Genomic DNA, 23,077 nt, shown 5'->3' on the forward strand with positions numbered 1-23,077 from the left:
CAAAAAGTCTGAGCTCGGTGCATGTTTATCTGTCATGCGTGTCTCAGGCCGTTGGGGCTGCTCTAACAGAAGGCCACGGGCCGGGTGACTCAGAAGCAAGCTGCTATTATTGCCCACACTTCCTGGAGGCTGGCAAGTCCGAGATCACGGTGCCAGCCCCCCGTGTGGCATCTAGTGAGGGCTTGCCCAGAGGGAGGCTCCGACACCGTCGTCTGGTCCCTGTGTCCTCCCTGTCGGGAGGGGGTAAGGGATCTCTCCGGAGCCCCTTTGTTAAGGGCACTAATCCTGTCGTGAGGGATCCATCCTCATGATCTGATCGCTTCCCAAAGGCCCCTCCTCTGCGTACCATTGCACTGGAGGTGAGGATTTCAATGGGCGAACTTGGAGGGACGTAGCGTTCAAGTCCGTAGCTCTCACAATCTCCAGCTTCTCTCTGTCACAGGGAGAATCGGTTTCAAGGTCTTGGTTGGTTGTATGTGTTTTACAATCCTCTATTTTGGGCATGTGTCAGTAATTTTCCGTTTATGGTAATGATTCAAAGTTTATTTTTAAAAATACATGTGGTATGTTTTTAAAAAAATAGGGAATGGAATTTTTAAAAGAAGAATAAGTACACACATGAACAAGCCACCCGTGAGAGGTGGTGCAGGAATGAGAGTTCGGGACGCTGTTCTCTTGGATCTAGCTGGATGCATCCAGAACCTCCCGGAACCCTCTGCTCCAGGCTGCTTCTCTCCTCTTCCCCTCACAGCCGTGGCCAGGGGCGAAGTGCCTTAGTGCATCCTCCCTCCTTGCTCTCACTGGTCCTTGGCAGAGCCAGAGTCAGGACCGCAGATCAAGGACCAGAGAAGCAATGTCAGGCCCGGTTAGTCCTCATGTAATCCCACACCGCCCAGAGGAGATGGGTCCCAGTGTTACCTGCCTTTTCAATAGCAGGAACGCAGACTGGGGGGCTTGTAACTTGCCAGAGTTGGACCAGGAGTGGCGCTGGGTGCAGCACACACACAAATTTCGGACTCCCACACCCAACATGTTTGCTGCTTATGAGGAGCCCCCGAGTCCTGCAGTATAATTCCGGGATCTGCAGATCAGCGGGCTGCTTGGCTTTGTGACGAAGCCAAATGGTGACAGTAAACATCGTAATTCTGGGACACTCCCCTGCCCCCCACTATTTTAGTTTGAAATACAGAGAAAAGTCAGAAAGAAACACTCAGTTATACAGGAGACCTCTGGCCTTTCACCTGTTACCTTTCAACCAGGCTGTAATTCAGACAAATGGTTTTTATGACCCAAAATTCAGTGTGAGAAGCGTGAAATGCCAGCGAGCGCACACACAAGGAAGGATACCTGGCGTTGGCTGAAGCCAAGCCAGGCAGGTGGGGCATAGGGCTGGCCCAAAGCAGGTGGCCTTGGCCCCTGGTGTTGAGATCAGGCCACCCTTTGGATGACTATGCATCATCATTTAGCCCTCATGGGGCTTCGCAGGGAATATGGGGGCGGAAGAAGTCCTGTTGCCCTGTGGAGCTGGGGAGCAGGTTAAGCGGGCGCCAGCTAATGGGAAGCCAGTGGAAATGATGCAGAATTGGTGTTCGCTGTTCAGAGGAAATGGGGGGAGGCAACACTGGGGTGCTTGGCAACGTGTCACTCCATCCCGTTTGCTCTTTGATGGCTTCCTAACGGTCCTGGACTAAAGCTCAGAATCCTAAACAGGCTCTTCCAGCCCCTGTGTGGTCCGACCACTACTGCTTCTCCAGCTCAATCTTGTTCCAACCACCTTTGCCTCCTTTCATTTCCTGCCACATGACGCATTCCCTCTTACCCCAGGGCCCTTGCACATGCTGCTCCCTCTGCCCTGAGTGCCTTTTTTCCAATTCACCTGGTTAATTAACTCTTTGTTGTCCCTTCCTCAGGGAAAACCTCTCCGGTAGGTCAAGCTGCCCACTTTTATACTCTCGTGGAATTCTGCACTGCTCCAGCCCTTCTCTGTAATTACACATTGACCTGGGCACTGAAAGCCTGTCTTGCCACTTGACTGGAAGCTCCATGAGGGCACAGACCTTGACTTTCTCTCCCTCTGACTTTGTCGGTCAAATAACTAAGGGGAATGTGCCATGAGTATGAGCATAGGTGGTGGGGGACAGGATGGCCCAGCTGCTGCTGGAGTGCCTGGCCTCGGCTGGTGGTGGTGGGGGCAGCCTGCAAAGGGCCTTCTCTCCCCTGGTCTGCAGGTCAAGCTGTCCGTGTACTGGGACTACATGAAGGCGATCGGACTTTTCATCTCCTTTCTGAGCATCTTCCTTTTCCTGTGTAACCACATTGCTGCTCTGGCCTCTAACTACTGGCTCAGCCTCTGGACTGATGACCCCATCGTCAACGGGACCCAGGAACACACTAAAGTCCGGCTGAGCGTCTATGGAGCCCTGGGCATTTCGCAAGGTGGGGGCCCTCCCCTTCCCACCCTCCCCTGCCCACCTGATCTGGGCACTTGAAACTGCTTCTTCCATGTCTTATTATGGAGTCGAGTCCCCCCATTTGTCAGGGCTTTGTGGACCCCCAAACTAAGCCAAACTCACATGAATAGTACTTATCCCTTAGTAGACACTCAGATACTTGTAGAGTGAATATTTCTTGAATGCTTTGTTTAATGGGGCCCTAGGAGATGGAGAGAAGCTCTTAACATGCCCATTTTACAGATGAGCAAAGTTGAGGGATGGCAGCACACACACCCCCACCCCCCCTGGAGCATTGGTGAGCAAGGGCCCTTGCCCCTTGTTGCTCAGTGAAGGTGATGGGGCTCCTGTAAAGTCTCATTTGTGGACTCCTACCTGCTGTCTGAGGATGGGAATTGGTTTATGCTGGTGGTTCTCGGTGCAGACTCTGCTGTCCCCCGGGGTACATTTCGCCACGTCTGGAGGTACTTGGAGCCATTACAGCTTTAGAGAGGGGGTAGTGTTAGGGGCATGCAGAGGCCAGGGATGTTGCCGGACGCCCTGCAGTGCACAGCACAGCCCCCACAACAGAGAATGATCTAGCCTCAAATGTCAGCAGTGAGGAGGTTGAGAAACCTTGTTTACCCTTCCTGTGGGCCCATGAAGGTCCCCAAACACAAGAGCATTAATAGTAAGAGCTGATGTCCGCTGAGCCCTTCCTTGGTGCCTGGTTAGCTTCTAAACCCTTCTGTGTGTTTTTGCAGCACAGGGCCAAGAGGTGGCAGCTGCTGTTTTCCCCATTTTAGAAATAGAGACTCTCAGGCCCAGAGAAGTTAAGTAAGTTGCCCAAAGCCACACAGCAAGTACATGGCAGAGCCGTCATCGAATGAGGCATTCTGGCCCGGGAGCCCATGCTCTTAGTCACTGTGCTGCACAGTGCATGAGCTGTGTGTTCAGGTGCTCATGAAAACAGTGAGCGTCTTTACATATACATGTACGTTCAGTGTCTGCGATGTGTAAGTATAGACAATAAACCTCTGTATATTTTTGACTACTTTCTATACGCTAAGCACATGGCCTTTTACATCCGACAGTGCTGCAAGCTAAGTGTCATTGTCCCCATCTCACAGATAAAGAAACTGGGGTGCAGAGAGGCTGAGTGACTTGTGGGAAGGGCCCACAGCTGGGAGGTGACACAGGATTTGGCACTGTTGGCTTCAGAGTCCGTCGTTTTAGCCCTCGCTTCCTTGAGGAAGCCCGCCCCTCCCTATGAAATCTGTCTGCGAAGAATGGGTGCCCTGCTCTGGGCTGCGTGGAGGAACCGCAGATGTCTCATGATCTCCAGGAGAGAGCTTTGAAAGAAAACCAGAAGAGCAGACAGGGATTTTTTTCGATTTCTTAATCCCTAACACCGCCCCACCCCCCCCAGGGCAAAGGGCTGGCCTCCTCATGATCACTGAGGGAAGCTGGGGCACAGGGAGGGTGCGATGTTTACCTGGGCTCACACGGCAGCAGCATCTGTTCTAGGAGCTGAGCTGTCCACTCTGGTAGCCACTAGCCACCTTTTAGGTGCTCAGTAGCCCCACGTGCCTAGAGGCTACCACACGGGACTGCATAGATACAGAACATGGGCGTCATCACAGAAAGTTCTGTCTCATGGCACTGGTCTAGAGGAGTGCAGTACATGGATTAAGAGCATGACCTCGGAGCAGGCTGCCTGGATCGGAAACTGCAGCTTTGCTTCTGATTGGCTGATTCTGTTGAGGGCAAAGGAGTTCACCTCTCTGACCTTGAGTGTCCTCTGTAAAATGGGTGCTAAGAGGAATGATACAGAGTCAGTGTGAGAAGTAAATTCGTGTCAAGCTCCTACATAGTGTCTAATAAATAGTGAGTCCTCAGTAAATAGTAGCCACTACTGTCCCCCTCCTCCTGCTTGTCCTTGTCGTCATTCTTAGAAGCTGAGAGTCCAGGCCTGTTGCATCCGCATGGCCGCTTCTCCCCACCCCCAGCTTGGCCCGTGTCCCATCATGGTGTTGACCATGAGAGTGTTTGTAGGTATCTCCGTGTTTGGCTACTCCATGGCGGTGTCCATCGGGGGGATCTTGGCTTCCCGCCGCCTGCACCTGGACCTGCTACAGAACGTCCTCCGGTCACCCATGAGCTTCTTCGAGCGGACCCCCAGCGGGAACCTGGTGAACCGCTTCTCTAAGGAGCTGGACACGGTGGACTCGATGATCCCGCAGGTCATCAAGATGTTCATGGGCTCCCTGTTCAATGTCATGGGCGCCTGCATCATCATCCTGCTGGCCACTCCCATTGCCGCCATCATCATCCCGCCGCTTGGCCTCATCTACTTCTTCGTCCAGGTGAGAAGTGGGGTCTCAGGGTGCAGGAGGGGGCCTACTGTGTACACTACTTCCATGTGAGCTAAGGGCTCACTTCATCTTAACATTTCCCCAGCGTGGAGCTGTTGGGGATTTGCTGGAAGAGGGTTGAATTTGTTTTTGTCAGTTTTAAATACCTATCAAAGGGAAGGGGAAAGCTATAATGATTTATAACAACAATGATAACTTATAGCAATAATAATATTGTTAAAATTGAGAGAGTTTTATGAAATTCTTTAGGTCCTAAGCCCCATGCAGAAAGTGGAGATGTGAATAACAGCACCTTAAACAGGATAGACATCTGTCTTTCTCTCTCATGGTAGAAATATAGAGGTGGGCCATTTGGGGCTGATATGGCAGTTCCACAAGTCTGTTAATATCCCAGACTGTTAACTATCACTGCTTTTTTTGTTGTTGTTGTTCTCCTGTCTTTGCATAAGCCTTCATTCTTAAGTTGATCTCATGGCCCAAGACGGCTGCTGGAGCTCCAGCCATCAATCTGTAGTTCAGAAAATGAGAACGAGGAAAGGGAACAGAGCAAAAGAGCATGTGACAGCCGAGTCCTTGTGGTCCCTTAGGTTATTGCAGCATAAACTGTGCTTGCAGCTGTAGGTGAGCATGTCAAGGGCCAGGTGGCGGAACTGGGAGTGTGAACTCACGTCTGTCTGATCCTAAAGCTTGTGTTGGTGACCACAATGCTGTGCTGCCCCTTTTTGTCCTGAAAAGCTTAGCTGCAGCATAGTTGCCAGTGGGGACCAGTGGTTTAGATGGGAGCCTAATGACCGCAGCACAAGGTGAGAGTGAGAACCGCCAAGTGTTCCCTACATCAGGCTGCACTGCAGCTGCTCATGTGGGGTCCGGAGGCCTTGGTCTGGTCAGCCAGCCCCCAGACTCCACCACGCTGCGGCCCGGTGGTTGGTGAGCGCAAATGCAGGTGGAACCAGAGCATGCTGGTCTGGTTCTTGCACCCTCATTGTGTTCTCTTTAAATTGGCGCCAGCGTTTTTGGAAACTCGTCCTGCTGCATTTGCGAAAAATACAACCCGCATTCATACCCTAGCTGTACATTTCCCTGAGGGACCCAGTTCACAAGAACAAAATAGGCCACGTGCTGCGTTCGTGGCTCCCATAGCTGCCAGCCGCAGGACCTTGGGCCCACGTGCAGCGATGCCTTGGCGGGGTCTGTCGTCCGTTAACAGGACGATGAGGGAGATGCTCTCGTAATGCCACTGATACTATTTTTAAACAACAAGGACAGTTCAGCAGAGGATCCTGTTGTATACGCACTGTTAATATAACTGAGCAAGCATAACGCACATGTGCAGGGCTGGCAAGGGGAGCAGCCGAAGGGAAACATCGTGTCTCTAAGGGTTGGGCTTACGAGAGAATGTGGGTTTTTAAAAAGTTTTTTTTTAAAGATTTATTTATCTTTTTGAGAGAGAGAACGTGCAAGTGGGGAAAGGGGCAGAGGGGGAGAGAGAGAGAGAATCTCCAGGAGACTCCCCACTGAGCACAGAGCCCGATGTGGGGCTCAGTCCCATGACCCCAAAATCATGACCTGAGCTGAAACGAAGAGTCGGACACTTAACCAACTGAGCCACCCAAGTGCCCTGAATGTGCTTTTCATTAATGGCTTTTAACTAAATATACCCTTATTCTATAACCCAGCTGTCTCCTCTCAGCGTATATGCAAAAGAAATGAGAGAATGCATCCAGGGGGGAAAAAAAAGGTGCTAGAATGTTCTTAGTATTTTGGTTCATGATAGCCCCAAACTAGAAACAACTTGGGGTTTTGACCCAGAGGACGCAAGAATTTTCTGGGATGCTGGAGATGTTCTAGATTTTGGTCAGGTAGTGGGTGTGCAGGTGTAGACACATGTGAAATTCATCAAGCTGTTAAGATTTGGTGCATTTTCCAGTGTAATGGAAATGTATGTCATATCTTGATTAGAAAGTGGGTTTTAGATATACGTGTGTTCTCTCTCTTTCTTCAGAAAAGATCTAAAGGTTATACACTGAGATTCAAATAAGTAGTGCTTATCTCAGAGTAATGGATGTAATTTTTTTTAAAAAGATTTATCTAGTTATTTTAGAGAGAGACCGGGAGGGAGGGGCACAGGGAAAGGGAGAGAGAGTCCCAACCAGACTCTGCCCTGAGCACAAAGCCCAAAGCAGGGCTCCATTCCATGACCCCGAGATCATGACCTGAGTCGAAACCAAGAGTTGCATACTTAACTGACTGCACCACCCAGGCACCCCCGTAATTTAATTTTTATTTAATCTTTCCATCTGTATCACCCCCCCAATTTTTTTTTAAAAGATTATTTATTTGCGAGAGAGAATGAGAGAGAGAGCGAGAGAGCGAGCACATGAGAGGGGGGAGGGTCAGAGGGAGAAGCAGACTCGCTGCCGAGCAGGGAGCCCGATGCGGGACTCGATCCCGGGACTCCAGGACCATGACCTGAGCCAAAGGCAGTCGCTTAACCAACTGAGCCCCCCGGGGCCCCCCCCCCCCCCAGTTTTTAAATGGATATCCATTACTGTTTTAATTCAAAAGCAAGTCATTTTTATATAAAGGGGGTGCAAGAGGTAAGATGATGTGGAATTGTGTTGGGGCTTCCTTGTTGCTGGAAGGAGGCATTTCTGCTTTGTGGCATATTTTGGCGTCCGTGAAAACCTCCCAGCCACAGGTCCGAGTACCTTAGCTCACAGCACACTGCATGGCTCAGGCAGGCGCGTATCAAGTGTTATTTTCATTCACGAGCACGGGGCACTTGGTCTCTGAAAGAGTAAGGTGAGTCCAGGGGGTGGATTATGTCTCCTGGAATGGAGTTTAAAAGGGAAGCTAATTTTTTTTTAAACACAAATACTGAGCTTTCTATAGTAAATAAAATTCTGAGCACATGTGAAGTGGAGTAAGTTGAGCAGGGAAAACTCTTGGGAATGATTTCCATCCGGGATGTTTAGAAAGAAAGCCAGGGAGAGGAGGCATCACGGCTGAGGGTAATGGGACAGATCCCGCAGGGCTGAGGCCTCCAGAGTTTGTTCACAGCCGTGAGAGGACACCTGACCTGTCCTCAGGGACAGGCAGAGCCACCGTCCTGGGACTGCCTGGGCTGGTGTGGTCCTGGGCTAGCTTACAGAGTTGCTGGGACCCCAAAGGCCGCCCAAGTGTGGGTTCAAATTCCCATGTGTGCTGCCATCCAGAAGGAAGCTGCTGACCTCAGAGCCCCATTAGAGTCCCCTCTTAGGTTTCCTGCTCTCTATGGAAGGTCTCTGCCCCAAACGGCCCGGGGAGGCCGGGAGGCCGTGTCCCTGACCACCCTCTCTTTCTGGGACTTGTTCCTCTGGCTCTGCCGCTGGTGGGGCGGCTGCATTTACGTGAGGTCCTGAGCACTTCTGGAGTGGGCAACCTCGGTCTGTTTGTACTCACAAGGAGACTAAGGCCACAAGAACTCAGTGTCCTCAAATGACCAGTCTGTCCTCTGTTCATGGCTCCTCAAGGCTTCCAGTGGGCGAGTTGCTTTTGTTCCGTCTGCCCTGGTTAGGGCAGGAGCAGAGCAGTGGGCGTCTGCCCACGGAATCAGGTGGAGTCAGGGTTTGAACTGAGGCCTGGTTGTCCTCAAAACTTGTACAGAAAGCCACGCCGCTGGGGCCATAAAACCCTAGAGTGGAGTGGCTTCGGGGAGGCTGTAGAGGGCAGAGGTTAGCACCTCACAGCCGGGCTGAGTCCAGACCCCAACTCGGCCGCTTGTAGCCACGTGACCTTAGGGGAGAGGTGAATGAGCCTCTTTGTGCCTTGGTTTACTGAGCATCAGTGGGAATGAGCACCTGCTGGATTTCTGGTGAGAGTTCAGTGAGCTGATGTCTGTGAAAGTACTTAGAACTCTGCTAGGATTGGGGCACCCGGGTGGCTCAGTCGTTAAGCATCTGCCTTTGGCTCAGGTCGTGATCCCAGGGTCCTGGGATCGAGCCCCGCATCGGGCTCCCTGCTTGGCAGGAAGCCTGCTTCTCGCTCTCCCACTCCCTCTACTTGTGTTCCCTTTCTCGCTGTGTCTCTCTGTCAAATAAATAAATAAAATCTTTGAAAAAAAAATTAAAAACAATTCTGCTAGGATTAGCTGCTGTCAGCCCTGTGCGTGCATGAGCGCGGGCGCCTGTGGAGAGCAGCCGGGCTCCGACATGCCGCCTCCCGGAGGTACCGTGCAGCTCCAGGCTTTCTCCAGCGCCGCCCCGGGGACGCGGCAGCATGGGAGGGGCCGTGCCCACTCCGCCGTCCCATCTCTTCCCGCAGAGGTTCTACGTGGCCTCGTCCCGGCAGCTGAAGCGCCTCGAGTCGGTGAGCCGCTCCCCGGTCTACTCCCACTTCAGTGAGACCTTGCTGGGCGTCAGCGTCATCCGCGCCTTCGAGGAGCAGGAACGCTTCATCCGCCAGAGTGATCTGAAGGTGGACGAGAACCAGAAGGCCTATTACCCCAGCATCGTGGCCAACAGGTGGGCACTTGAGGCCCCGTGGGAGGAGGTGGAGGACTAAGAACTCCGCCTTCGCTCCTGGAGGAGGAGGGTGTGAAGCTGGGCTCGGGCCCCCCCACGCAGGGTGGTTAGACTTGGCGGGAGGACAGGACGCAGTGACCATTGAAAGCAGACAGAAGGGCGCCTGGGTGGCTCAGTTGGTTGGGCAACTGCCTTCGGCTCAGGTCATGATCCTGGAGTCCCGGGATCGAGTCCCGCATCGGTCTCCCTGCTCGGCAGGGAGCCTGCTTCTCCCTCTGACCCTCCCCCCTCTCATGTACTCTCTCTCATTCTCGCTCTCTCAAATGAATAAATAAATCTTAAAAAAAAAAAAAAAGAAAGCAGACAGGAGGGGCGCCTGGGTGGCTCAGTCGTTAAGCGTCCTCAGGTCATGATCCTAAGGTCCTGGGATCGAGCCCCGCATCGGGCTCCCTGCTCAGTGGGGAGTCTGCTTCTCCCTGCCCTCCCTGCTTGTACTCTCTCTCTCTCTCAAATAAATAAATAAAACCTTAAAAAAAAAAAAAAGTGCGCTGCAGCTCCAAGCATTGAGTAAAAGCCGGGACCAGGTTGTTCTGGGGTCAGAAAATACTGCCGGAACTATCCGTTAGCTGTTGTCCTGTGATACAAGATCCGTGACGGGCAGAGTCAGCCAGTATTTTTGTGTCCTGGTTCTCGGCCGAGGGGTGATCACCCCCACCGCTGTGTGATGAGCCTGGGAAGCCATTCCCCAGTCTTAGGTTGGCCCACGTGAAATTTCCATGCCCGAAAGATCACGAGCGGATGAGTAACATCAATTGAAAAGAAGAGACAGAAGTTTGCTCCTTGTTGACTAAATTCAGAAAAGTGTCTGATTGATCCCTAAAAGGGTACCCTCTTCACTCATGTCCTGATACGTGTTTTGAGACGTGGGATAGAAAATTCTGGGGAGGGGGTGACAGCACCCTGGATAAGCCCACAATGTCAGACTAGGCAGGGAGACCGTGAATTGTTGGAGACCCTGCCTGCCCCTGCAGAATTCTCAGTTTATCAAATCTGGCTGTCTTTGGGAGAAGCTACACACCCAGGAAGATCAGTCACATGAATCTTAAGGGCTGTAGTGACAGAAAGATCAACACCCTCATCTCCCCAAAATGCTTTACACCTTGAAACGTTAACGTTTCCAATGCCATGTGGTATCTTACACAAGTTAGCTTTTAACCAATAATCTGTCTGTTTAAGAGGTAAAATAATCCATTTTAACATTTCTAAAAGGAGAATGATCTGGCTCTGGGAACATTATAGCAACATTGAAAATAGTCGCTTATCTCTCCCTTCCCCCTTTCCTGCCAAGAGAAGGTTATTTTAAGTAATCTCTACAGGCAGGGTGGGGCTTGAACCCACAACCCCGAGATTGAGAGTCACATGCTCCCCTGATCTCGCTCCACAAGATCACCAGCTAGGCACTCCCAAGGGAAGCTTATTTTATTTTGGTGCCTCTTACAGTTGATGACTTCTTAGTATTTAGAAATTCTCTCGGACATCATTTTAAAGATGGGTATATTTTAAAGCTTCCAGTGAGAAAAAAGTTGGTTCTTAACAAGGCAGGCTTCAGTTTCCTGGGAAGTCGGCTTCTGGAGAACTCTGTTTAATCCCTGGGGTTGTCAGGTTGTTGAGGAGGCAGCGAGGCCGTGTCCCTTTGGCTGTCCTTCCCCTGTGACAAGGCCTTTCTCGGGACCTCGCAGGGAATTCTGGCAGTTAGCAAAGTGCCCACCCCCCCCACCCCCGCCGGCTTGAACCAGACGCTGGATCTCTGGAAAACTGACTCCGGGTGTGTGTCTGTCCGCCCGTCTGTGTGTCTGTGGGCAGGTGGCTGGCGGTGCGGCTGGAGTGTGTAGGCAACTGCATCGTCCTGTTCGCCGCCCTGTTCGCCGTGATTTCCAGACACAGTCTCAGCGCCGGCTTGGTGGGCCTGTCCGTGTCGTACTCGCTGCAGGTAAGAGGGGGCTGCTCTCGGCCGGATTTTCTCATTCTCTTCGTGGGGGAGTCAGTCCTCAGGTTCTTGGGCCTTCGCTTTGAATCCGGGCAGGAGCTGGGGGAGCGGACGGGGGCCGAGCGGCACTGGAGAATCCCGGTGACCCGCTGGCGCTGGGGTGGGGCGGTGAGACACGTGGCCAGGACTCCCCCACTAGTCAGGCAGGCCGGTGACGGCCAACAGGGTGCCTCCAGCTACAGGAAGAAGGCCATCCTGTGACTTGCCCTCCCGTCACGGCTTTCGCTGGGGCACCCAAATTTGGATGCATGGTATTTTCCTCTTACCATCTACTTCAGAATATTTTCGGGTGCCCTTTCTGATGACTTGTGTGGCCCGGGGGTTATTTCGAAACGTGTTTCCTTACGAGGTGCAGTGTAGGCTGTCCGGGTGATGGCGGTATGTGAGGCGGACGTTTTCTGGACCTGTCTTACCTAATAACACATTTCGTAATTCGTAATTACTTCCCAAAGATAAAGCAACTGGTGCTCACTCTAGGAGCTCTGTGTGACCCTTCCACCCTCAGGTCACCACGTACTTGAACTGGCTGGTTCGCATGTCGTCCGAGATGGAGACCAACATCGTGGCGGTGGAGAGGCTGAAGGAGTATTCAGAAACGGAGAAGGAGGTAAAGCCAGCGCCTGGCCTGGCCTCCCCTGGCCTCTCCTGGCCTCCCCTGGCCTCTCCAGTGTGGCTTATCCCGCACGTGCGCTGAGCCACAGCCTATGTGCTACAAGGCAGCCTCTGTTCGACAAGAATTGTCTTCCGTTACTTGTCACGTATTTGCGTGGGGGACTTCTGTTATGGAAAACGAGACACTCGTTTCCTCTTTGAAGTTTAAAAATTAAGTACCCGTGAGTTGATTCAAAGCATGGAAAGGCACTCACAAGAGGCTCAGTACGTGCATATTGTAAAAATGGTGACGGTGGTAAGGATTTGACCCAAGTTTGGGGAACCCTGCAGTTATTCAACCAAAGTCCCCATTTTATAGATGGAGCAAAGGGTGGCCTAGGGAGGGACAGTGGCTGACCCGCGGTCACACGTGGTTGGAGCGGCTGGGAGTAGGACCCCAGTGTCCAGATTTCAGTGCCACATTGTCCTCAGAAACTGCCTTTTTCTGCCTGCACACCATCGCCTATAGCAGTGGTAGTGACGGTAACGAGCACCTGGGGGGACCCCACCGTCCCCGCCACCACCAGGCATGCCAGCGACCTATACTGTGGCCCCGGAGGCGCGTCAGGCCCCGTAGCACACATCTGACATGTTGTAATTCATACAGCCTTCCCGTAGCCTCGTAACGCCCATTCTGTCGTGATCCCCATTTTACAGGTGAGGAAACGGAGACTCAAGGTTAAGTTACTTGCCCAAGATTACATGGCTGGTAAATGGCTGACCTAGAATTTGCGTCTGGGCCATTGGCACACTGCCTCCCAAGAAGGTGCCCTTTGGGAATGAGACCAGGGCCCTGGTTAAACTGTCTTGAGGGATCTACAGAGGTGAGCCATGCCCCATCCTTAACGCTCTCACACAGTGACCCAGGTCCCCCTTCATCAGAGAGCATTATTCAGAGTGGTGTGAGCACCCCCTGTGGAAATGTATGTATTACACCAGGGGTTTTCCCACTGCACTGAATTTTTTTTTTTTTTTTTTTTTAATTTATTTGACAGAGACACAGCAAGAGAGGGAACGCAAGCGGGGGGAGTGGGAGAGGGAGAAGCAGGCTTCCTGCTGACCAGGGAGCCCGATTCGGGGCTCGATCCCAGGACCCTGGGATCATGACCTGAGCCGAAGGCAGACGCCTAACGACTGAGCCACCCGGGTGCCCCTGAGTTTTTTTGGGTTTTTTTTTTACAACAGCTTTTAAGATATAATTCACATGCCATGCAGTTCATCATTTAAAGTATGAAATGAAATTGATTTTTTAGAAAGTACCATGTTTTTTTACTTCTTTTAATTGTTTTTATGTTTTTAGAATAAAAACGTATTTGAAAAATACAAAAGAAAGTAAAGATTATCCAGGGTCTTATCACTACTAAAAATATATGTCTTTATATAGAATATATTTTCTTAGAAAGTTCCATCTACTTCTCTCTAGTGCTCTCCATGTTCTTACAGCTGTCCATTCATTTATATACCTAAGTTTATGAAAGGGAAATATGCTTGTTGAAAAAAAATTAATATAGCAAGTTTATGGGGGAGAAAGGATGAACGCTGTCTTTTGTCCTCTCCATTCCTGAGCTTTCCACAAGCTAGCCCCAAGCCCGGCCCAGAGCACGTCCAGTTGTAGCGCTAAGGAAATGTTGAACTGAACTAAGAAGCCCTTCAGAAATAAGAGCTGTGTGACCTTGGGCAAGTTACTTACCCTCTCTGTGTCAGTTTCCTCACATGCAAGGATCCCACTCATGGGACTGTAGTGAGGATTAAATTAGGTCATGTGACCGTGCTCTTTAAAAGCATTAGCCATTGCTTTTATAGTTGCCCTCCACACGTAGGAGGCGTTTGGAGTAACACCTCTACCCTTTTGTCTGTCCAGACAAGACCACTCATTGATCCAATCAATCCGTAAATATTCGTGGAGTCCCTGTTGTGTGCTGTAGGGGCTGGAGCATGGCAGTGAACAGTGAACGAACCTGTCTTCCTAGAGTGGACATTCCAGGGGCATGCAAAGCACAATAAGCAAATAAAAGCACACCTCAAGTGCTAGGAGGTGCCATGCGGTGTGAGGGAGAATGGAGCAGGGGAGGGGATAGAGGGCACAGAGCCAGGGGGTGATCTCAGTGGCCCGAGATCAGCAGCACGTGAGGGAGCATGCGCAGAGGGGAGATGGGGGAAGAGCCTTCCAGGCAGGGTGCAGGGCCCCAGGAGCGGGGCGCACAGGTGCGGTTTAGAAACAGTGTAGCCGCGTGGACAGCAGAGTGAGCCAGAGGGAGGGAGAGGGGTCAGAGGGGATGTGCAGCCGGCTTGCCGGTAGCCTTAGGCTGCTGAGACGGACCGAAGATTCCTTATCCTGCCCCATCACAGGCTCCTTGGCAAGTCCAGGAAATGACTCCGCCCAGCACCTGGCCTCAGGTGGGCCGAGTAGAATTCCGTGACTACGGCCTGCGATACCGAGAAAACCTGGACTTGGTTCTCAAGCACATCAACGTCACCATTGATGGAGGGGAAAAGGTGGGTGCTCCTCATCCCCCTGACCGTTCATAGCAGGGCATCGCTTGCAACCAGGCAGGTGCAACCAGGCCCATCATTTCCCCAGTTTATCACAGTCCGATTCCGTGGGGTAGAGTGGCCTTTTCTGAGATGGGCTTGTGGAAGTAGAAGCTGCTAGAGTGTCCCAGCCACGTTGCATACTGTTAGCAGGGAGCCAGATGAGGCCCGCGGGTACGTTTTGAAAAAAATCTGAATCTGTTGCAAATACTGAAAAATCTGGTATGTCTTATATAAAAATCCATTTCCTGCCCCCTTTTTTTTGTCTTTTTTGAGCGAGCGAGCATGTGCAACGGTGGTGGGAGGAAGGGCAGAGGGAGGGAGAGATTCCTAGGCAGGCTCCACACCCAGTGTGGGGGCTCAATCTCATGACCCTGAAATCACGATCTGAATCGAAACTAAGGATTGGATACCTAACCGACTGAGCCTCCTCGTCGTAAAACTTCCTAGTAAAACTTCCTGCTTTTCTTGAAAGATTAAACATCTATGGGGCGCCTGGGTGGCTCAGTTGGTTGGGCGACTGCCTTCGGCTCAGGTCATGATCCCGGAGTCCCTGGATCGAGTCCCGCATCGGGCTCCCTGCTCGGCAGGGAGTCTGCTTCTCTCTCTGACCCTCCCCGCTCTCATGTGCTCTCTCTCATTCTCTCTCTCAAATAAAAAAATAAAAATCTTTAAAAAAAAAAAAAAGAAAGAAAGATAAACATCTAGCAGCACTGGGCTTATACTCCCTGCCTGGTTCTTTGTAGACAAGATGAGAGCCTCTAAGCTCACCCAGTCACCTCCCATCTCACTTTTGTGCCTACTTGGCCCCTGAAGGAATTCGAGTTTGCCACCTCTAGAATGGAAAGATGCCATCGTCACTATTAGGGACGGCTCAGTGAATATGTGAAGTTGTCAGAATTCTGGAATATATCCCTAGTCCCAAGCTGTTGCTGGAAGATGTCCTTGCTGTTGAGACCCTTAGACCCTCAGGAATCAGACGAAGGGTCCTCCTGGCTGTCTGGCAGAGGACAGAGTCTCTTTCATCTCTGAACATACATGTTTGCTAAACACATATGTGTTTGCTAAACTGTTCCTACTCCAAGGCTCAGAATGTTTCGTTCCCATGAGATAATTTCTCTAACTTCTACCAAGGGGAAGAACAGAGTGGATTGTGTTCTCACTGAGGCTTCATGGCTTATGTTCCATCATGAGACTCTACTGTGTGACAATTCTGTTAGAGGCTGGAGGAAGCCTTCCTTTCAAGAACCCAGACGAGAAGGGGAGAGTTATAATTGGATGTCAGGAATGTCAGTCATTGGCCACGGAGCAGGGAGCCCCGTTACCTCAAGGGAGGATGAGTGGAGACTGGGTCCTGTCCATAACCTCACGTTGCTCCTGCAGCTGGGTTGGAGGGAGCAGGTATGCAGGGGGGATCTACTTGAATCTTTAAGCTACTTTGACAGCTCAGGATGGAAAACTCACCATCAAAGGATTGAAAAACAGTATGGGGGAAAATACCCGATTATTAACATTATCTAGAGTTGAAAATAATAGGGCTTTATTGAAAATCCCTTCTCCCTGAGCCCTGTCTCGTTGGGAGGTCTGTACTAACTTATCAAAAGAGCTGAATATCATTTTAATTTATCAAAAGAGGTGGCACAGAGAAGGAAGTCCTTCTTGACCCTTTATACAGCCCCTGAAGGAGCGTCCCTGGGAAGCTGCTGACGGGGAGGAATGTGGTGGGCGTCAGGTCGACCAGATGACTGAATTGCTTCAGGGCAGACACCTGAAATGTGGGCCTTGTGTGGGGGCAGGTGGGAGGCAACCCCTAGACACTAGGATTCCCACCTCACCCTGGGCCCTTCCTGTCCCACAGGTCGGCATCGTGGGGCGGACGGGAGCTGGGAAGTCATCCCTGACCCTGGGCTTATTTCGGATCAACGAGTCTGCTGAGGGGGAGATCGTTATCGACGACATCAACATTGCCAAGATCGGCCTGCACGATCTGCGCTTTAAGATCACCATCATCCCGCAGGTGGGGTCTGGGTACACCAAGGGCGTGAGTTGGGGGGCAGTGAGAGAGATGTAGGTATGTTTTCAGGACAAATATAAATGTATTCCTACTTTATTATTTTAATCCTTCTCATTGAAATGATACTGTTTCTTTGCCACTGAATCTCCCCTTAGCATATAAGTAACAGTGGGAATTAACTGGGTATCATTCCTTCACTCCTGCTGGCTTCACTCAGGACAAGAATAAGCCTCTCAAGAGCCAGGCGAGAAATAGGAATTTTCTAGACTGATTTCTGTAGGTGTGATTCCCTCATGTGTTGCCTGGTTGTGTTATTTTCCCTAAAATTTTTTTCTAAGATTCTCCTTTGGAGGCAGGGAACAGGGAGGAATCCACAGTACTTTATGATTAGGAATTACCCATGCTGCTTCTCCCCACCAGAAGGTTCTGTGTATTGGAGACTCTGGGAAGTTTTCCCAAAAGAAACTTATTTTATTTCACTTAACCCAGGATTTTCCAAACCTTTGCCCCCCATTACTAACATCTCCAGAAATAGTGATTCCAAGGAACTCTGGAACACCATCTTGAGCGATTCTGGCCAGAACTGTTCACGTCGCACCTGTTTGCCCCGGGTGCAGGCGTCATGACGTGAGCCTCACCTGCCATCTGCCATCTTTTCTCGAACAGGACCCTGTTTTGTTCTCGGGTTCCCTCCGCATGAACCTGGACCCGTTCAGCCAGTACTCAGATGAGGAAGTCTGGACGTCCCTGGAGCTGGCTCACCTGAAGGACTTCGTGTCCGCCCTTCCCGACAAGCTAAACCACGAGTGTGCGGAAGGCGGGGAGAACCTGAGGTAAGCAGGGATGTGAGGCCCTGACCGGGTCTCCTCGACTCCACCTCCGTCGAGGTGTTTGAAGAGTCTGTCCTCCTGCATCTGTGTCAGGCCTGGGTTTGAGTCCCAGCTCTACCACGGATGAGCCATTTTCTCTTCACTTCTTATAGCCTCAATTTCAGCATCTGTAAAGTGGGCTTCAGTCCAGGCTCGTTGTACCATGAGATATAAAACCAGGATGGCCGATGTGGTTCTTTTCTTACACCGGGTTTAGTCAATTGAGCGGGACTGTTCAGCAATTGAAAGGCTTCTCTCTTGGTCAGTAAATGGCACTTTTCTGAGTTCTTTGAGTCACCACCCGCTGCCCCAGCTGTCCTGGCCCTTCTCCCAGGATCCCCAGGATCCCCCCATGACCCGGCAACTACAGTGTGACTGCCTGGTGTCGCAGGGAACCTGAGCCCTGCTCCAGTGTCCTTCATGCCTCGTCCACCCCTGTGACAGCCAACCACCAATCCTCAGATGTGTTCGGCTGCTCAGACCCTTGGGGTGGTCAGCCAGGTGGCCGTGCTCTTCTCGGCCCCCTTCTATGGCTGGGGGTCCCCGGGGCAAGTCGGCTCGGCTGCGCACGGCTCTCATCCTGCAGCAACCAGCCCAGGCGTGTTGTCAATGGCGATGGTGGGGGTGCGTGTTCCGTCTGCGAGCCTCCGGTGGCCTTGTCGGCCGGCATCCCGTCGACCACAGCGAGACACGTGGTTGAGTCCAGGGTCAAGTGGGAGGACCCTCCAGAAGGCACAGATACGGGGCCATCTGTTACCTGTCCCGTGGCCCATGCTGAGCTGGCCACACGTTTGGGATATCCCCGCCGAGCCTGGCTCTGGCTCCACAGCTGGGACGTCCTGAGCCGCCGCTGTCGTCGGGCGCGGGGCGCTCCTGGTCGTGGCAACACCTAGTGCCCCCTCCCTCTTCTCCCAGCTCTGGCCGGGGCTCAGGGTCGGGGCTGGTTTTGATCCTCTGTCCCCTGGCCTTTTCCTCCTGGTCCAGCGTTGGGCAGCGCCAGCTTGTGTGTCTGGCCCGGGCTCTGCTGCGGAAGACCAAGATCCTCGTGTTGGATGAGGCCACGGCGGCCGTGGACCTCGAAACGGACGACCTCATCCAGTCAACCATCCGGACGCAGTTTGAGGACTGCACCGTGCTCACCATTGCACACCGGCTCAACACCATCATGGACTACACGAGGTGACCCTGCCGGCGCCATCCTGTGTCTCGGCACCATCCTGTGTCTAGGGACAGCCCTCTCTTCCCCCTGGGTATTTCTGACACCCTCCATCATGTATTCAGTGCACACACGGGTGGAGTGCCCACCACATTCTCGGCCCTATTCTAGGCACTAGGGCCTCAGCAAGGAGGTATCAGCCAGGGATCCTGCCTGAGGGACCTTCGCGGTCAGTCAGGGGCTGGGTGCGGACACAGACAATAAGCACATGAGCACACGAAAGCACGTGGTGCTGGGAACGAAGTAGAAAAGGTGAGAGCCCTTCCCAGGGTAAGCATCCCAGGACTTTGACCGGAAGGGATCAAGGATGGCAGCCAGTTGGAAGGCTACTGCAGGAGTCCTAACAGAAGGTGTTAGGGGCCTGACCCAAAGCAGGGATTTGTTCGGGTGGCTCTTTGGGGGCACAAGATGCAGACCCCTTCCCTTCGCCTCACGTCTGTGTCTCCTCCTCTTGCAGGGTCATCGTCCTGGACAAGGGAGAGATCCGGGAGTGCGGCCGGCCCTCCGACCTCCTGCAGCAGAGAGGTCTTTTCTACAGCATGGCCAAAGATGCTGGTCTGGTGTGAGTCGTGGAGCTAGTGCATCTGGTCAGAATTGCAGGGCTGACACGCCAGCGTCCGGGGGTGACGTACTGAGGCACCGTCCTTGGGAACCCAAGCTTCCTGTATACTGAAACCAAAAAAAAAAGAAAAAAAAACAACCCCCAAAACCAAAACTCAAAAGCAGCCACCGTCTGGCCCCTGAGCTGGAATTGGCCGTGAAGAAGCAGGAGAGACACAGAGATGCAGCCCACCCAGAACACTCCCGCCCTTGCCTCCGTGGCCCCTGCAAGACGCACATATATTCTCAGGCCCCCGGGAACGCACGCTCGTGCTCTTGGTGCTCCGTGAGGAGGTTTTGGCAGCCAGACTGCCAGAGAAAGTGGTTTCATAAAATAATGCTAGTGACCAAATCCAGCCAACTGCCTCAGATCTCTCCAGCCAAAGTCAACGGATTCCATCTTTGAGAAGCTCCCCGGCCCCCGGCATCCCCCAGTGTGCTTTGTCTCCTTGGGGCTGCAGGTGGGAGTGAGGGGCCTGGGAAGATTACTCTCCCCTCAGGCAGTACCCTGAGGGCCACGGACACTCCTCTTACCAACCATCTGGTCTTCCAGGCGCTCAGACACTGGGAACCCACGTCCCAGCCCTGCTCTCCCGGTACTCGCCTCCCAGGCCAGGGGCAGCCTCCACGTCCCCGGACTTCTCACTGACGGGACTCAGCGGGACTTCCAGGCTGTCTGGACCTGGAGACCATCTCGGTACCAACTCCCCAGCCCGGCCGCTCCGCTCCTCATCCACTCTAGTCTTCTCCTTGCTTTCCTCGCTCCCTCTTTCTACCCATCGCTAGGATGGCTTTACTGCCCTAGTCCCTGAGAGAGAAGATCTGCCGATGGTGATGAAGCGGTCAAGGCCAAGAGTGCTAGGTACCTCCCAGGTGCGGCCGGTTGGGACTGAAAAGGGCCCCGTTGAGTCTCCTCCGTGTGGTTAGATTTTTTTTCCCTCGCCCTTGGCATCTGGGTGGCTTGAAGGATGGCAGTGTGGAGAACTCGACATTTTATGACCGAGTCTCTTCCAGGACAAGAAAAGGACCCATGCACAGATACCAGCAATGGCTTTTTCTTTTTTTGTTTTGTTTTATTTTGTTTTGTTTTTTTGGCTTTAAGTGCTGCTCCAGGGGGGAAAAACAGTCTCAAGAGTTTAATTTCTTGGGAGGAGGTGTTGGTTGAGGAGCGGCATTCCCAGGGATTCCCAGCCACGTCGGCCGGCAGGTGACAGGTGGTCCACGTGTTCCTGGAAGAAAATGGAGAAGCAGAGTCCTTCTCGGTTTCTCGGAAACCAAAGCGAGACCCAAAACGCAGAGGAAGGTCACTGCTGCTCCAGGATTCATACTCGCTATGAATTACATTGCTGACTTCACATCCAGAGAAGCATCTTTCTTCTTTTAGGTGGAAATATATATTTATTTTTTTGTAAGTTATACCATTCTTTCACATTAGATAAACCAAGTTTTTCTTGGGGATCTTTTTCTAAAGACTTACACTGGAAACGTGAACATTTGCAAATAATTTACAGTAAAAAAAAATATTTTATTTCTTACTCAACAATTGTTGTTTTCTTTGGGGCGTTAGCTGCGGGTTCTGCCACGTCCTTCAGAAGTCAGGATGGGGTTACGCTCTTGCCTGCTTCTGTTCTTTGTCTTTGGCAAACCCGTTGTCTCCAGTGGGAGCTCTTGTCCAGGAACAGGACCTGAGAGGTGAAGACTCAGGTGGGGTTCAGTGGGGAGTCGGCATGGCACGGTGGACAGAGCCTGGGCTTGAGCCCTGCCCTTGCGGTTTGCTGACTGGGTGACCCTGCATGAGTCACTGGACGTCTCTGCTGCAGCTGCCTCGTCTATAAAACGGGGCTGACTTGCCCCGCGGGATTGTTGTGCTGATGAGCAGTGATGGTTTGTGGCACGCACGACCTTGGTCATCTAAGACACAAGCCAGGCAAAAGTCCCATGTGGCCAAAGTTAGCTGAGAAACTCTGTGTTAGGTCGACCAGGCTGTGCTGTGGTAGCAAATCAGCTGTGAACGCTTAGGAAACGAACACCTGGGTGTATTTCTGACTCAGGCATTTTTTGATGAGCGTCAGATCCTCTCCAGGGTCCCTGTCTTCCCTGCAGCAACGGAGAGACCCAGGCTGTTGTGGTCTTACAGCATCACACCTCCCAAGGGCTGGCTTGCGGAGACAGGCACCGCAGGGGAGGGGAAAGCGGGCAGCAGGATGACGCACCCCCGTTCTTAAGTGCCCCAAACCGGAAGCGACACAAATCCGTTCCATTCAGCCCAGTGGCCAGAGTCTGTCACGTGGCCCCAGCCCCACCGCAAAGGAAGCTGGGAGATGGCGGGGGGGGGGGGGGCAAGGAAGAGTAGTACCTCCCCTAGTGGTCGTTCCCGTGGTCTCTTGAGTCGTGGCTAGCGGGGAAGTGAGGCTGGCGTGTTGGGTTTCTGAGTTTGCACTGCGTGAGTCTTGCTCGTGAAGAGTTGCCGTGTTTGGGGAGCAAACCATCCGTGCTGCACCCTGAAAGCAGGCCCCGAGTAGCCGCGCAGAGCGGGCATCCTGCCGTGTTGCCCGGAGCGTGGACGTGCTCAGTAGAGAGGCCGGTCAGCTTGTTCCCATTAGAAGGGAAGTATTTGGATATGCCATGTGGGGGGTCAGTTTTAGGGGTGAGGTCCCAGGTCAGATCCTAACCAGGTGTCCCAAGTGTGCGACCTGGTGTGTGCCTCGTGGGCATGCGCCATGGGACAGCCGGTGCTCAGGAGGGTCGCGGGCCTGGGTTCAAGCTCATGCTGCTTCCTGAAGAGGAGACCGTGTGTGGCCTTAACCCCGGAGAGGGTGGGGTCCGAAGCCCCGAGGCTGGGGCAGGGGTAAGCGCTTCAATGCCGTGGAAGGAGCAAGGGGGGCCCCCTCCCGGGTGCCCGGCCCTGGGCTCGGTGCTTAGCCTCACTCCCGTGGGAACAGACCCCCAGGCCAGAGCGGAGTGGGGAACAGGCGTGATGCTTCCTGCGTGGGTCCCACAGCACATTCCAGCAAAGTACTCACAATCTGACCACTTCTCTGCCCTCCAGTTGCTGCCATGCGGGTCCCTGTCTCGTGCCCCTGTGACCACCACCTCAGCGATCTCCCTGCTGCCCTGGCCACCCCACTTCCCCCCGGTACAGTCTGTTCTCCACCCAGCAGCATCGTGTGCCTTTAAAAACCCTCCGTCACAACCCTCCAGTGGTCCCTGTGTCTGGCGGCAGCCAGCTTCCCTGCACACCCCGGCTTCCCGTAACCTCTGCCCCCAGCTCCCCTCTGGCCATCTCGCAGGGCCCTCCAGCCACAAAGCCCCTCTGCTGTCCTTCCAGCATGCTGGGCACTGTCCCGCCCCCGGGTCTTCCCTCTGCCCCAGATGTCAGCGTGGCTGGTCGCTGTCCCGTTTCTTTCACAGTGGCGGCTCCCCAAGAGCAAGGCTCTGATCGCCTTACTCCGTAATGAATGCCCACCCCGGGCCCATAGCTCGCCCCCGGTGACTGCCTTCTTTGATCCAACACTGAGCTCGCCGTGCTGGGCCCTGGGCCAAGTGTGACGTCATTGGGGCCTCTAGAACCTGCCTTTTAGGAGCTGTGGTTTCTTCATTGGTACAGCTGGGATCGTTGTGTCCATCTGGCCAGGCGGGTGTGAGGATGGAAGCCGATGCAGGTAAAACACCCAGCGCCACACCTGGCCCTCTGGACACCGTCCTACGTGGTGATGGCTTTCATTCATTCATTTGTCCGTCTGTCCAGCCATCCTGATACCCATCCAGCCGTCCGTCCATCCATGCAATCGTCACTTATTGAACACTCCCATGTGCTGTGCACCGTGCCGGATGCTGGGAGA

The 23,077-nt window shown here is 52.9% G+C and overlaps 1 protein-coding gene across 1 annotated transcript in view; it reads left to right on the top strand.

Moving 5' to 3' along the window:
- Window positions 1-20,770, top strand: part of ABCC1 (ATP binding cassette subfamily C member 1) — a 94,316-nt gene extending 73,546 nt beyond the window's left edge. The window contains exons 21-30 of the mRNA XM_044915634.1: window positions 2,229-2,436; window positions 4,485-4,795; window positions 9,107-9,306; window positions 11,170-11,296; window positions 11,859-11,960; window positions 14,354-14,500; window positions 16,395-16,553; window positions 17,319-17,383; window positions 18,404-18,598; window positions 19,093-20,770. Of these exons, the coding sequence (XP_044771569.1) occupies window positions 2,229-2,436; window positions 4,485-4,795; window positions 9,107-9,306; window positions 11,170-11,296; window positions 11,859-11,960; window positions 14,354-14,500; window positions 16,395-16,553; window positions 17,319-17,383; window positions 18,404-18,598; window positions 19,093-19,201 (1,623 nt within the window). The 3' untranslated portion in view covers window positions 19,202-20,770. The remainder of the gene's footprint in view (window positions 1-2,228; window positions 2,437-4,484; window positions 4,796-9,106; window positions 9,307-11,169; window positions 11,297-11,858; window positions 11,961-14,353; window positions 14,501-16,394; window positions 16,554-17,318; window positions 17,384-18,403; window positions 18,599-19,092) is intronic.
- Window positions 20,771-23,077: the final 2,307 nt, after the last annotated feature.

The sequence above is a fragment of the Neomonachus schauinslandi genome, chromosome 5, assembly GCF_002201575.2.
Source record: "Neomonachus schauinslandi chromosome 5, ASM220157v2, whole genome shotgun sequence".
Lineage (NCBI taxonomy): Eukaryota > Metazoa > Chordata > Mammalia > Carnivora > Phocidae > Neomonachus > Neomonachus schauinslandi.